Source organism: Mercenaria mercenaria, chromosome 6 (assembly GCF_021730395.1).
Source record: "Mercenaria mercenaria strain notata chromosome 6, MADL_Memer_1, whole genome shotgun sequence".
Classification (NCBI taxonomy): Eukaryota; Metazoa; Mollusca; class Bivalvia; order Venerida; family Veneridae; genus Mercenaria; species Mercenaria mercenaria.
The window spans coordinates 56,889,477-56,903,075 of record NC_069366.1 but is presented as its reverse complement, the minus strand read 5'-3'; the positions used below and the strand labels follow the sequence as shown (position 1 = coordinate 56,903,075).

The 13,599-nt window shown below is 33.0% G+C and overlaps 1 protein-coding gene across 1 annotated transcript; it reads left to right on the top strand.

Moving 5' to 3' along the window:
- Positions 1-1,859: 1,859 nt before the first annotated feature.
- LOC123550479 (organic cation transporter protein-like) lies at positions 1,860-10,455 on the top strand. The gene is made up of 10 exons (XM_053546019.1): positions 1,860-2,110; positions 3,718-3,937; positions 4,508-4,611; positions 5,013-5,167; positions 6,061-6,229; positions 6,641-6,871; positions 7,438-7,661; positions 8,269-8,450; positions 8,915-9,066; positions 9,417-10,455. The coding sequence occupies exons 1-10, from the start codon at positions 1,968-1,970 to the stop codon at positions 9,490-9,492; spliced, it is 1,656 nt and encodes a 551-aa protein (XP_053401994.1). The 5' UTR covers positions 1,860-1,967; the 3' UTR covers positions 9,493-10,455.
- Positions 10,456-13,599: the final 3,144 nt, after the last annotated feature.

The window sequence follows — 13,599 nt, the reverse complement described above, 5'->3', positions numbered from 1 at the left end:
TTACCTGTTTTACGTCAGCACTTTCGAGAGTTGTGATATAGAGCCTGTTCAAAACGAAAGTTAAGTTTTGCAATATATTCCGTTCCGGTTGGTAAAACATCAGTATTTCACAGAAATAGTACCTATTTATTTGAGAAGCTTATTTTATTATAAAATAAATAATGTGGTTTACTGTTTGTTCTTACTTGCCTATTTGCACTTTTGAGATACGAGATGAAGCCATTGCCAGTTGTACAGGCGTAAAGAGTTGGAGCATATGAGAAATTTATCCTTTAATAAAATCAGTCCTTAAGAAATGTTGCTTTTTTTATTATAGTGATTGTAGTAAGAAGGCACTGAGAAGGTTGACTTAAAATTGAACCAACACTATTACAAAATATGAGGTTTAATGATTATAGGGGCAGTTACTAGAAAAATTTAGAAGGTGGCCAACTTTGACCCGAGAGCGAAGAGCAAAACCGACACAGACGTCGGTGTGAGTACATATTATAGAAATCCTTATTCGCTTAAATTGATTGAGCTTAATTACAGTAAATAACAACGAGATGTTATGACAAAACTTTGTTTATAGGTAGCTTTCTAATATAGAAAGGCTTGGATATATATGGGGTAGCTGCTTGTTTGTTACTGAAAATAGAAAAATGGTTTTCGGTCAAGAGTTTAGAATGACATATTATCATCACCAAACATGAGAAATAACATAGTTAAAAACACCAGCTTGCAATTGCATTAGAGCTGTTTGGATCAAATTCGCTGTATCTAAATTAGTAGATAATGTTCTGACATAAACTATACTTATTTGAGTGAAAAGACCTAGCAATGGTCTATTGAGTTGAGGTCAGAATTGTTTTACCTATACAAAAAAACAGCTACAATCCAATGAATTTAGTTCAAAATGTATCTACTGCCACTACGATGAAATGCTGTAATCGCGTTGCTTGCCGATAGACTGTCAAAATAATTCTCAAAAATTTCAAAAGTAAACAATGGTATTTTATCAAATGACAATAAATAAAATTACAGGTATGTGACGTTTGATTAAACTGAACATGGTATTTTTTTCATCTGATGTATATGTAAATATAAAGTGTTCGTCTGTGTTCTCCTTGAGGACAAGATTTATTCGCAGCAGACGACAGCACTGCCAAGAATTATAAAGATATGTTGTGCCTTGATAATTATAATTACTAGAAAACCTTTATTATATTAATATCTTAAAAAAAATACGAAATCCTGTGGTTACAATTTTTGTGTTTTGAGAAAATCCCCAGATAGTGACCATAGTACATAGTACGATTACATTGTCCGTGTCCGTTATAAAGGTCTACTAAGCTTATTATCAGAACAATAGAAAATAGAAAGTGCAGCCTTTGAAATAGTAAACAAACAGATGTCATTCTCATCAATTACTTGATTTTATCCAGGTACTGTCATATTTATTGAAGGCATACATACAAAAGCTAACATGTTATTTTGACCTTGCTAAATTCATATAGAAAGTAAGACATTTTTACGTTAATTAATCTATGCTCAGTCATAGTGTGTATTTGAAGCTTACTTCACGCATTCGTTAAAATCCTAAAGTTTAAGTAAACATATGATGCACTCTCCTACATAATGTTATTTATTATGATACAGCTTGCTATCAACAATTTTTGCTATCCAACGTCACTGACATATTACCTATAACAAGCATTTGGATATTGTTTTGATTAACTGCCGACAATTTACCCGGCGACTCTACAATGTGTTATTTTGCATTTATGATTAAAGACAACAAGCGGTTAGAAACAGTACTATTTATTATGTTATCAACTATTTACAGTATACTATCTTATATTAAAGTCATTTAGGCATATATCAACGGTACTTAGTTCAATTATATAACATATTGTAATATTTACGTCGTCATATACATCTGAATATGTTGGTTTGAAATTTTTACGTTTAATGTATGAATTAAAAAGATGCAGTTTGATTTAATATACAAAGAGATCGGCGAATATGGGCGTTATCAACGATGGGTTGTATGGGTGGCCTCGTCCACCAGTGCCTATGCAGGACTTCTGATTTTGACTTCATTTTTCGTGTTAGCTATTCCAGAACACAGGTATTATTCTTTTCAGCATAATATTATAAATAAGAAAATATTTGTAATCAATCTAGTTTTGATACTACGATTTCTTAACTATTTTCAAATAACAGAGAGAACATAACGTTCGCTTAGGTGTTTTATAATTATATCAATATATTACTTTGAGAATTTCAAAAAAGATGATTTTTATCGATATAACATAATGACAGTTTCTTTACAGGACACAAAGGATAAGATATATATACTTAGTACCATAAAACCTTATTTTTTATTTAGTATGTTAATCATTATACTGCCATTCGCATTTGAATATAAAAATCTTGAAAAAATATTTAAGAAATTATATAAAGAGGAACTACGAGTGTGTTGTTATACATCGAAACAATACAAAGAGGTTATACGCTTTCGGAATAATTTCATAAATGCGTAGACCGAGTGATTTATAAATAACCATTTCGAATTGTTGATTTATAATAAGTAAGGTTCTGCTGTATATATCATTGCGATTCTGAAATGTCTTTAATATAAAAAAAATGAAATAGGGAACTACTTTTTCTTGGAAGTAACACGTCCCGCGGATTTTTTTTGGCACAGAGCTCTAGTAAGTCATTCTGACCGCCTAATAAACGTTACAGTGTGCACACCATCTGTTATATCATTTCTATTCTGAAGCGTCCTTTATATAACGTAGTTGGCTTACGGAAAGTCGGTGGTTCTACCCAGGTACCCGCTCGTGATGAAATAATGCACGGAGAGGCACCTGGGGTCTTCCTCTACCACTAAAGCTGGAAAGTCGCCATAAAACCTATAATTGTGTCGGTGCGACGTTAAACCCAACAAAATAAATAAATGTAAAGTAGTAAATCAAATATGGTAGCACTATGTATCATATAAGAATAAAAAACTACACACTCATTTTCATCTCATTTTCCACTTAAAAGTCAGTTGCCAATTCAAATTCATTTAGAACGCTAAACATTATAATGTCACATGCTGTCTACCTGCAACGTTAAACATAGTTCTTTATTTTGACGTTTTCTCAACTTAAAACGTAACACATTATTCCAAACTATCACTTAGTCGAAAAATTAAAACGTTAAACACTTTTCTAAATAATCACATGGTTTCTACTCATAACGTTAAACACAGCTTCAATTTGCAACTTGGCAACCTTATCCAATTTTGCAACTTTGAAAACCTATCCAAATTGCTACATAACATTGTCCACACTTGTATTTGCATTTGTTGCAAACATATAACATAAAACAACGCTTGAAATTGCTACATTGCTTTTAATAACGTTAAGCACCACTCCAAATTATATACGCAAAACCATTATGTATATTATACATACATCCCTTTTACAACCATAAACACGGCTATATATTGTCACATTATAACGTTAGACACTGCTTTTCATTATACCATGTTCCCAAGCTCTATACTATGACATTGTCCCACTTAATCCATTGAACACCGCTTCATGCTGCCACATATTCCCGGCTCAAAGCATTAAACAATGCCTATATTGAAATATGCCTTGCACTTGCATTCTTTCGTCGTTAAACGCTGCTCTATATATTGCCACATGTTGTGCAGTTACCTTTTGTTTGATATTTTAGGTGTGCAGTACCTGGTTGGGAGAATGATACATACGCTATACAGGATGATAATCATCTTGCTGCTATAAATAGAACGATTCCTCTTGCTCCAAGTACCGAGGACTATAAATATGATCAGTGCCACTACATTAAAATCACCGACGATGACACCGAAACGCTGGAAAAATGCAATCGTTGGGTGTATGACAAGTCTATCTTCAAGACATCTCTTGGCGCTGATGTAAAGAAATTTTGATTTCAGAATAGCTATTTTATCTGAAACTGCCGATCTTTTGCTTTTGCTACTTCTTCATTATATTTTTATGCACTGTTGTATGGCTTCTGATGGCTTTGTAATTTTAGAGATATTCAATGACTATCTGTCACTAAAATATTTAGATATTTACTTCAAATGTAAAAACTCCTCGTCCAATTTATTTAATTTAACTAATTATATAGATTAATTCTGTATGTAGAGGAGCTGCATCCGTAATTATATTTCAATCAGTAACAGTCGATTGTTTAAATCCAGATTTTTAGTGGCAGTAAACATTTATACCGTGTTCAGCCATACATGTGCAAAACGTGTACTGATTTTAATCTAATGCTTAGTACTATTAATACACATAAACATGTTATTTTTATGTTCACATTAACTATATGTAGAATTTGTTCATGTTTTCAAATATGAAATTTGGGTCTAGTATACCTTTAAAGAAACGGTCCTTTTTTGCCGTGTATTGTACCTACATTATAGTACTATCTTTTAAAAGCTTATGCAGTTGGTGATAATATATCATTAATTTCATAGTTAAACATGGTATGTGACAAGAAGATATTAAAATCCAATGCACAGATGGTCAACTTTGCTGGAATTTTTGCTGGATCCTTTCTGACTGGGATATTCTCTGACAAGTAAAGTTGTTTTCATTCGTTTCTTTTTATTTTTGACATCATGATGCTCAAAGCTCACACTCGCAATAAAGGACATTTGAATGATTTGCGTATATATGTACTGGTTTACGTATAGACATTTAAAATGATTCTTTTACATTTTAGTTTAATATAATATCTACAATATCTGCATATTAGTATATTGATAAAGTGTTTTCGTTTAGAATCGTGTTAAGCATTACAAACAAAGTAACCGTCTGCCTTTTTCAAGGATTTTAAATGACAATATTTACTTTGGTAAAGAGACAAACATTAACATTCTAGTAATATCTGAACTATATATGACGTAATCTTTGAACGATGTATGACGTAAGCAGCGCCATCTATAACCAAGACAATTTTACATTATGCTCTTTTTGCAGGTTTGGGCGTAAAATGACCATGTGCACATCATTGACACTCATCTTGTTTTGCTCTCTTGGAATGGCCTGGAGTCCAAATTATGCTGTTTTTGTCATTCTTACATTTCTTGTCGGTTTCTTCAACGTGGGACACTGGATGCCTGCATTTGTAATCAGTAATTCCTAAATTCTATTACATTCCATTGCTTTTTTAAAAATGTGGCTGCCATATATTCCGTTTTGAACATAAAATACACTAATATCTTGTTCAATCCTATTTCCGATAATTGTTTTCTTTAATAGTTGTCAATGGTTTGAATATTGATGAACATATTAGAATGTTTTATTGAATCTATGCATAACATCTATTTGGAAAGAAGTTCAATCAGTTATAATGAGATTTAAATCCTTTTCGAACTTAAAAGAATATATAAATAAAAAGAATGTACCGCAAGGCCTGAGTTCCAACACAATAACTGCATCGTCATCTCTTCGTCTTAATAAAATGTTTAAGCAAACTGCCCAGGTGATACGATTTGTTTCTGACTTATCTGATAGTACGTATAAAAGCACACGTAAGGTACAGAATCCTTACCGTTAAATTCTTACAATCGTCAGGTTTCAAGAATTTATCCGATGTCAATATAGTTTGTCAGATTCCATATAAGCATCTTATATTGTGGAAGTCAATTAATTATAACCAAATGAGAAGCATTGTTACTAATATAGATTCTGTCTTTCGATGTTTTAGTAATAATTGTATTGAAAGAAAAAAGTAAATAAAATTATGAATTCTGTAAGAACCTCTTGTAATATCTTACATGAGTTTTGAAGAAGGTGGCAGTTTTTATCGTCGGTGTGAAGGTTCTTTGCTCTTAGTTTTTTTCATGTTTACGCCAAAAAAACGTAATCGTAATTGAAAGAAACAAACAAAGAAACAGTGTGTGTGTGTGTGTGTTCGGGTTTAACGTCTTTCTCAACCATTATTCAGTCCTAAAGAAACAGTACTTCCAGAATTACAAAATGTTAAAACAGTACAAAATTTGAAAAACTTCCACGCATTTTTCAGAAATTGAATTTGTTGGACCGTCAATGCGGAAGTTCTCTGGTTATTTAAGTTCCTTTATGTCTTCGTTCGGTCATATTGGTCTTGCAGCGATAGCTTATGGAATTCGGGACTGGAGTACCCTGCTTATAGTTGCTTCTGTTCCGGGAGTTATTTATCTGCCTTTGTGGTTGTAAGTATCTTTCTGCGAATAATTTAGATTGTATCTAATGATCGATACCTAGTTATACACTGAACAGCCATACAGTTTTTGATAGTGAAAGAGAACGCAAATGCCAATCTAAACTTTGTCTCAGACCCGAGTAGACACCAATGTAGAAATCGAATGACTTCCACATAACACAACCGGAGCGATATTATGGTTAAGGTACATTTAAGTTAAATTAAACTATCTTAACCACTGCCACAGAGTACACCTCAATCTAACATTAAATACAAAACTTAAAAGGAAGTGACTTACATTTTACATTTACTCACTTTTTGGTAAAATGCTATTTTCAGAGTCCGCTTGCTTGCTTTCCGCACGAGATGAAACCTTAGTAAGTCAATGTATTTATTGACCTATTTCTCTGCTCATTTTCAGTAAAAGGGTATTTCCAGAATCAGCTCGCTGGCTTTGCACACGTGGAAGAATAGAAGAAGCAAAAGCGGTAATAAATCGATGGGCAAAATGGAATAAAGTAACATTACCTGAAAATTTTTTTGACAAAGTTATGGTTGACGACGAAGATCAAGGGCCTTTACAGGGTCAGATTTGGAACCTATTTTCTTCCAGAGTGCTTGGCATCAGGACAGTGTTGATATTTACAATATGGTATAAAGTTTTAAATAGTTTGGTGTTAAATGGTTTGCGATTGGATATCTGTAACATATGTATATATGTTGATGATATTACATAAGACAATGTTACACTGGTATATGTTATTATCATGTTGACAATGGGGTTGGAATATTTTCTGTTAAGGCAGGCAAAATATAAAAGTGAATATATGATTACTTATTGCATTTCAAACTGTTAACGAATTTATTTAACGCTTACTGTAGGTAAGTCTTTTTTGCATTATATTGGAACATTTAGCTTATAAATAAAGTAGTCTTTGTATGATGTGTTTGGTTAGTTAACATTCATTCACTAAATCCAGTACTTCTTATGAATGAAAACTTTATTGGTTTTGATAAACGAATAAATCTGTTGTTCGGATTTTTAAGATGAAAGTGTTATATATATCATTTTTCTGTACTGCTTATCGGAAATTAAATAGAAATATTTATTTGCATATATATATAATATACCATATACATGAAGAAGTTGTACCAAAGTACTGCTTAACTAGCTTGACTTGAACCTTTGTTTCTATTTGTCTAATGCATAAATTACAGGCTAGTCGTGTGTTTAGGGTACTATGGACTTGCTTTCAACATTGGAGACCTTGGAAGCGACTTGTATTTGAACTTTATGCTACAGTCTCTGGTTGAACTTCCGGCAAATATACTGTGCCTGCTGATACTGGATCGGGTAGGTCGAAAACCAGTGATGGTCGGGAGTATGTTGATTGGAGGCACTGCTCTGATTGGAACGATCTTTACCTTGTTGTATCTGCCAGGTTTGTTACATATGTAGTATTTTGTACTTTTTATATTTTGAAAAATATGCTTCCTCGAATTCCAAGATGAATTTAGGCTCGGTGTGGGATGGTATATCACTCATTTGTTAAACCCCATACAACATCCCTTTACAAAGTTTCATTGACCGTTCCAAGTCGGTGTTCCTATTTTCAACGTGCTTTCTTTGCAGGTATGTTGACTGTTATCTTGTGAATTTACAGAGTTACCCCTTCTTTTTCATATTATAAAAATTATCAAATAATTGAGTCTTTCGCGTGATTTATCCGAGTAGTAATGAACCAGACATCATAAGGTTGAACACAATTAATTAAATGATAGCAGAATGGGCTTGACTGTGTGTGTGTGTGTGTGTGTACAGATATAAACAGATATATACAAATATATTAAATGGACTCCAAGATTCCAAAGGACCAGAAACTTATTCAACAACACTGAACCATACCTAGGTATTACAAAAGTAGCAATTTAAGTTACAGTTTTGAAACCCAGTGACCTTTGCTTGTCCTAGTCATATTGCTAGTAGTTAGAAGATAACTATCCGTTTGAATAGTATTCTTTTCCTTTAGCATTATCTTATCTTTCCAGACAAACCAGTGGTTACAACAGTGCTTGCTCTCGTTGGCAAAATGGGACTGTCTGCCGGATTTTCAACCGTGTACATATTTTCCTCTGAATTATTTCCTACAGTAGTAAGAAACGCTGGAATGGGTGCTAGTTCTTGTATGGCTCGAGTAGGCGGCATGGTCGCTCCATATGTGGCAGACTTGGTAAAGTACTCAGAACTCATATTATTTTAAATGCCTGTAAAATTACTATAACAGAAAATAAGATCTCGGTAAAAATGAATACTGAAGCCAGATCTTCATGGTGCAATGAGTGCAAACCGAGTTACTAAAAAGCGTATCCAAGTATACGCACTAAGCTGTATATCATGGTGCCGGAGAAAAAAATACTAAACTTGCCAGAGCAGTCGCCTCTCTACATGTTATACATTTTGCCCTGTGGTTTCAACTAAGACGAGACGATGGTTAGTACATGCCTGCGTGAAGGACACCATTATTGTTTAAAATTTGCACTTACATGTATTCTTATTTCACAGAAAATTCTAACGCAATATCACTAACTAACATTTTAAATTAAAAGTAAAAAAGTCATTGTTAACAATTTTACCAAAATGTTTGGGCGAAGGAGGTCTACAAACGCATTAAGATATTATGCACTTAACTTTCAGGACAGACTTGTCGGTGGCAAGTTTGGTGTAGCTCTACCTCAAGTTATATTTGGTAGTCTGTCTATTGTTGGAGGAATAGCGGCCATATTTCTTCCAGAAACTCTGAACAAATACCTTCCAGAGACAATCGAACAGGGAGAGAAGTTTGGAAAGTATGATTTATTTCTATATAGTGATCATTTTAAAAGTTACCCAGAAGATAAGGTGTTGATTGTACTAAAAAAGTCACAAGATACTTCGTTTGAAAAAAAAATATATAAAATATCTACGGAATAGTATATCGCCGAAATCAAAATGAACATTATAAACCTGCTACAATCCAACCATGCATTTACATTTTGGTTGTCTAAACTTTTGTCATTGAGACTCTTTTAAAATATCAAATATTATAATCTGTTAAGTTACATGATCATAAGAATATATCTTCTACAATTCAGTGTAAACCAAAAATGTACTTGAAAACTTTGTCAAAATTCTATACCAGATTTTAATTCTCTTTCAGGAACGATGAAATGCCAGTTGAAAAGACAATACACGTTGCAACTATAGAAAAAGACGCAGATACCACTAACTTTTAACCATTCCTTAAAAGAAACTGTTATATATTGATATCGGCGGTGACGATGTTTGCCCAAATTCATAATTTTATGCGAAATGTCTTTGTGGTCTTAAGTATTTGTAAAGATAGTGTCATTACATATGAGTTTTCCGCTTAAACTGGTACTATGGACATAACGGGAGTTGCACATTCCGTTATGTTTCATAAACATACTCATTCAAATAGAGTCTGCTACTATTTTGCTTTGTGATATTTTATGCTTCCAAAGATCTTTTTATAGATTTCATTCATATTACGTGTGTGGCTTGAAAACATGCCTTGTTGGATGAGATAGTGTAAATTAAATTATTCCAAGGTGAACTAAAATCCAGCAATAATAAAACTCGGTTGAAAATAAAACATAAAAATAATGCCAATCCAATGTATGTACATGTGTATAGAATATACTGGTATTTGTAGTATACTAGGATTGTTCCCAAACTAATGCAACTCCATAACTTTTCATTAAAGGAACAGTTTGAAACAACTTCAATGTACATTCCTATATACCTAATACACAATTTCATAATTCTATTTATGATTGATAATCTTCAAGAGGTAACTATTAAGGCACTGAATAATAGCTGAACCCAAGGCTTTTCTATATGAATATCTGAGCCATGAAAGAAACATTTTCGGACTAGGAAATAACAAATAATCACACTGGACCAGATCCTGTGGATAGGATTGAAATTCAAGCACATGAGCAATTTTAAAAGGTGGATGTATTTCATTCCATTTAAGGGTGGCGGTTTAAAAATATTTTTCAAATCTTTTCTATACAACACGTGTTTGGAACAGGAATTCGCAATGCAACGCCTCTCTTGTCTTTCAACTGCTCTTCCCATTAACTTGAAACGTTTTATCCAACGAATAACGGTGCTAAATGACACTATTATTTCCATAAGTATCACAGACCTCTTTATAGATTATTTTGCACTTAGGTGGCAAACAGTAAAACAATTAGTGTCTCCCTGTACATGTCAGATATGACACGCACAAATCACGCGAGGGGAACGACGCTCATACTTTGAATTGCTTTTTGGCTTGGAGCCATAGCTATTATATTGTTTCGGTTATGATGCCTCCCCAAATGTAGTCGTGTCTACTGCAATAATGGATTGGTCTACGGATCGACTGACATACCGACCGACCGACATCTGCAAAACAATATACCCCTCCTTCGAAGAGGGGCATGATAAGTCTGTGCAAAACAAGGGACCGTCCGGTTTTGGGCTATATTGGCCCCACAGTCATGATTTGAACAATCTTGGTAAAAAAAAACCACTAGACCACACCAAATGCCTTAAGGTTCCTTAAAAAGAGTATTTTTAAAAGGTATTTCCCTATATAAGTCAATGTAAAAAACTGTTTATCCCGGGGCGCAGTCAATTTTGACACCAGGGTCATGATTTGAACAAACTTGAATGTTGACCACTAGACAATAGACTTGCTATTTGCTGAGTGCACACTTGTTTTCTATCGTCGTTAAGGTTCATTCTATCGGAAAAAGAGTGGGTTTAAATAATTTAGATTTGCGGGTTTGTTACTTAACAAAAGTTATAAAAAGTATATACCAATGGATTCGTCTTGGAACGAAGTATACGATGAGATAGTCAAACTACGACTACGACTCTTTCATAAGTCGTAGGATAACGAATTTGAATACAAAATTGGTCATGTTTTTTCAAAATCAAGGGCTGCTTCAAAATACGTGCGGAGTCCGTTTAAAATGTATTTACAGACAGACAAGACATGTATCTAGTTCCTGCCACCCTTTAAATTACCCTTATTGTTTTCAAAAGGCTGACGATTTACGTTTAAAAATACACCTTAGAATGCTTCAAACGATTGTTTTCATCGTTTTTGTTGACATGACGGACTATACTTTTCAGTTGCTATAAATATGGAAATTGCACTGAGAAATCGTGTTCGATTCCCGCCAAATATAATAAAGGATAGTTCTTCACGACATTTACCTTAAGGGAGAGTTCTTTATCCTGATAATCATTCTCGACAGGTGTGAAAGATCCAATAAACTATTCAAATAGTACAGTAAAAAAATATTTCAAAAATAACTAACAATAACATAACAAATAATTAATTTTTTTTGTTTGTTTTTTTTGGTCAAAATATTCTATAACTTCAAATGAAATCTAAATCATCTGCTACATTGAACTATCTTACTTCTTTCAAACGGTCTGTTTAATTTAATAAAAGTGTTATCGTTCCAAACTTTGTAATATTTCTTACTTTCAAGACCATTAATTAGGTCTTTTGAATAATTCGACTACCAGACTAGTCATTTAAACCTTCAGTCTGTACACAGAAATACATATCGCAGCCATTTAAACTATTCAAACCTGATGAAGCTCTGTTATATCAAATAAATGTAATTATGTCAATAAAGGTCTTCATTTAGGGGTTTTAGCACGCCTGAATAATCTTAAGCCTGACAACAGATTGATTTTATGATCTCCGCCGACTTCGTTGATAAGCTAAAATGTGGTAAAACTTTGCTAGATCCCTCGTCCGAGTTATATGAAGGAGTGGCCATCTGAACATTTTGTGTACAGTTTAGTGCACCTTACGTTTTATGACATTCTATTATTAATTCGAGGGTGTTTCACAAACAATAATGTGATAACAAAATGTATTTCAATTACATATATTAAGATTTTCTGACTTTACATATTTCAGTTATTTTAGTTACTATTGTAAAGAATTTATGGACATTTATACCTGTCTTAGTAAGCACACCCCTGAAATAATGTAATTTGCCAATATCTCAGAGGAAAATTTGCCGCCAGTTTCTGCGCTTACGTTGTGACCGAATCCATTAGTGTTTAAAGGGGTATCTGGTTTTAGACTGCTTCTGTGAATGTTTTCAGCGCTTAATCTTGTTTGCGAAAAAGACAGAAAAGTAGACTACATACTGTGGGGTTCGTCGGATTTAAATAGTATAAAGGAAAACCCTAATTGGACTATTATAAATATAACAAGTGGACGATACGAATGCTTTTATACAATGTTTTCGGTTTTATGTTAACTGTTTGTGTTTTGATCATAAGCTGCTATACTTGCAGTCTTTGATATTTTTCCTAGATTGAAACACCAGACAAGCCTTTCCCCTTAAAAGGAAATTTTATTGACATATTTATTTTGTAATATATAATGTGCGGTGTAAATAAAACAGCATGATATTAAAATTTTCTGCTTCAAAAAGAGGTTTTTGTTTTTCTTACTATTATTTGAACCATAATCTAAATTGGTTTTGATGACAAACTTTCTGAGACAATTTGTTACCAACAATAAACATGATAATTGTAGAAACGGTGCAATGCCCATTCCCTCAGATAGATTAAAACCTTCTGCAATATTTGTTTAAACTATATATTAGAATATCTAAGCTATTATTTTGCTGGGAATTCGCTTTTTTATCTGTATTTGATTGCTTAAAACAGGGAAAATGAATAATTATTTTTCTCTATGAGATGCAAGACAATACACAGAACGAAACAAAAAACTTCTGGCTGTGATATAACGGAATATACGTTATTTCTTTGTGTGTAAACATTTGCAGAATCCTGAAGAGTTTACCTAAGGGTTCAGCAGACGTTAATATACCAAATATACGTGTATTGTTGCTACATTGCTTTATTGGTGATAACTTTACGATTCTGTTGCCGTAGAATTTTTACGATTCTGTTATTCTTGGAAGCGGTCAACATGTTTTAAATATCTATAAAAAAGGGGCGCACAGATCAACAACATTACCAAAATTATGTGTTCAGTTATTTTTAAACGTTCCTTTTCATTTCTCATTATTACAAACATGACATTAACTATATTTTTGCATATCAGCTAAAATTTATGTAAACAGGAACACAGTTCCAATAATAATAGTTTTATATACGAGTTGTTTTGAGTGCGAACGTGTTGACCTGCTTCTAAGATTTATATGAATTGTGTGAGAAATTGAACAATAAATACCGATTGTTACTTTGAAAAGTAGTTGATACGATTCTTTGAAATAAAACATGCGATTCATTACATTTATGGCTAACGAAAATAACTGAACCGTTTC

Coding starts and splice junctions, on each gene's coding strand:
- LOC123550479 (XM_053546019.1), top strand. CDS start 1,968: ATGCAGTTTGATTTAATATACAAAGAGATCGGCGAATATGGGCGTTAT. Junction 6,230..6,640: donor ATTTATCTGCCTTTGTGGTT/GTAAGTATCTTT, acceptor GCTCATTTTCAG/TAAAAGGGTATTTCCAGAAT. Junction 6,872..7,437: donor GTGTTGATATTTACAATATG/GTATAAAGTTTT, acceptor CATAAATTACAG/GCTAGTCGTGTGTTTAGGGT.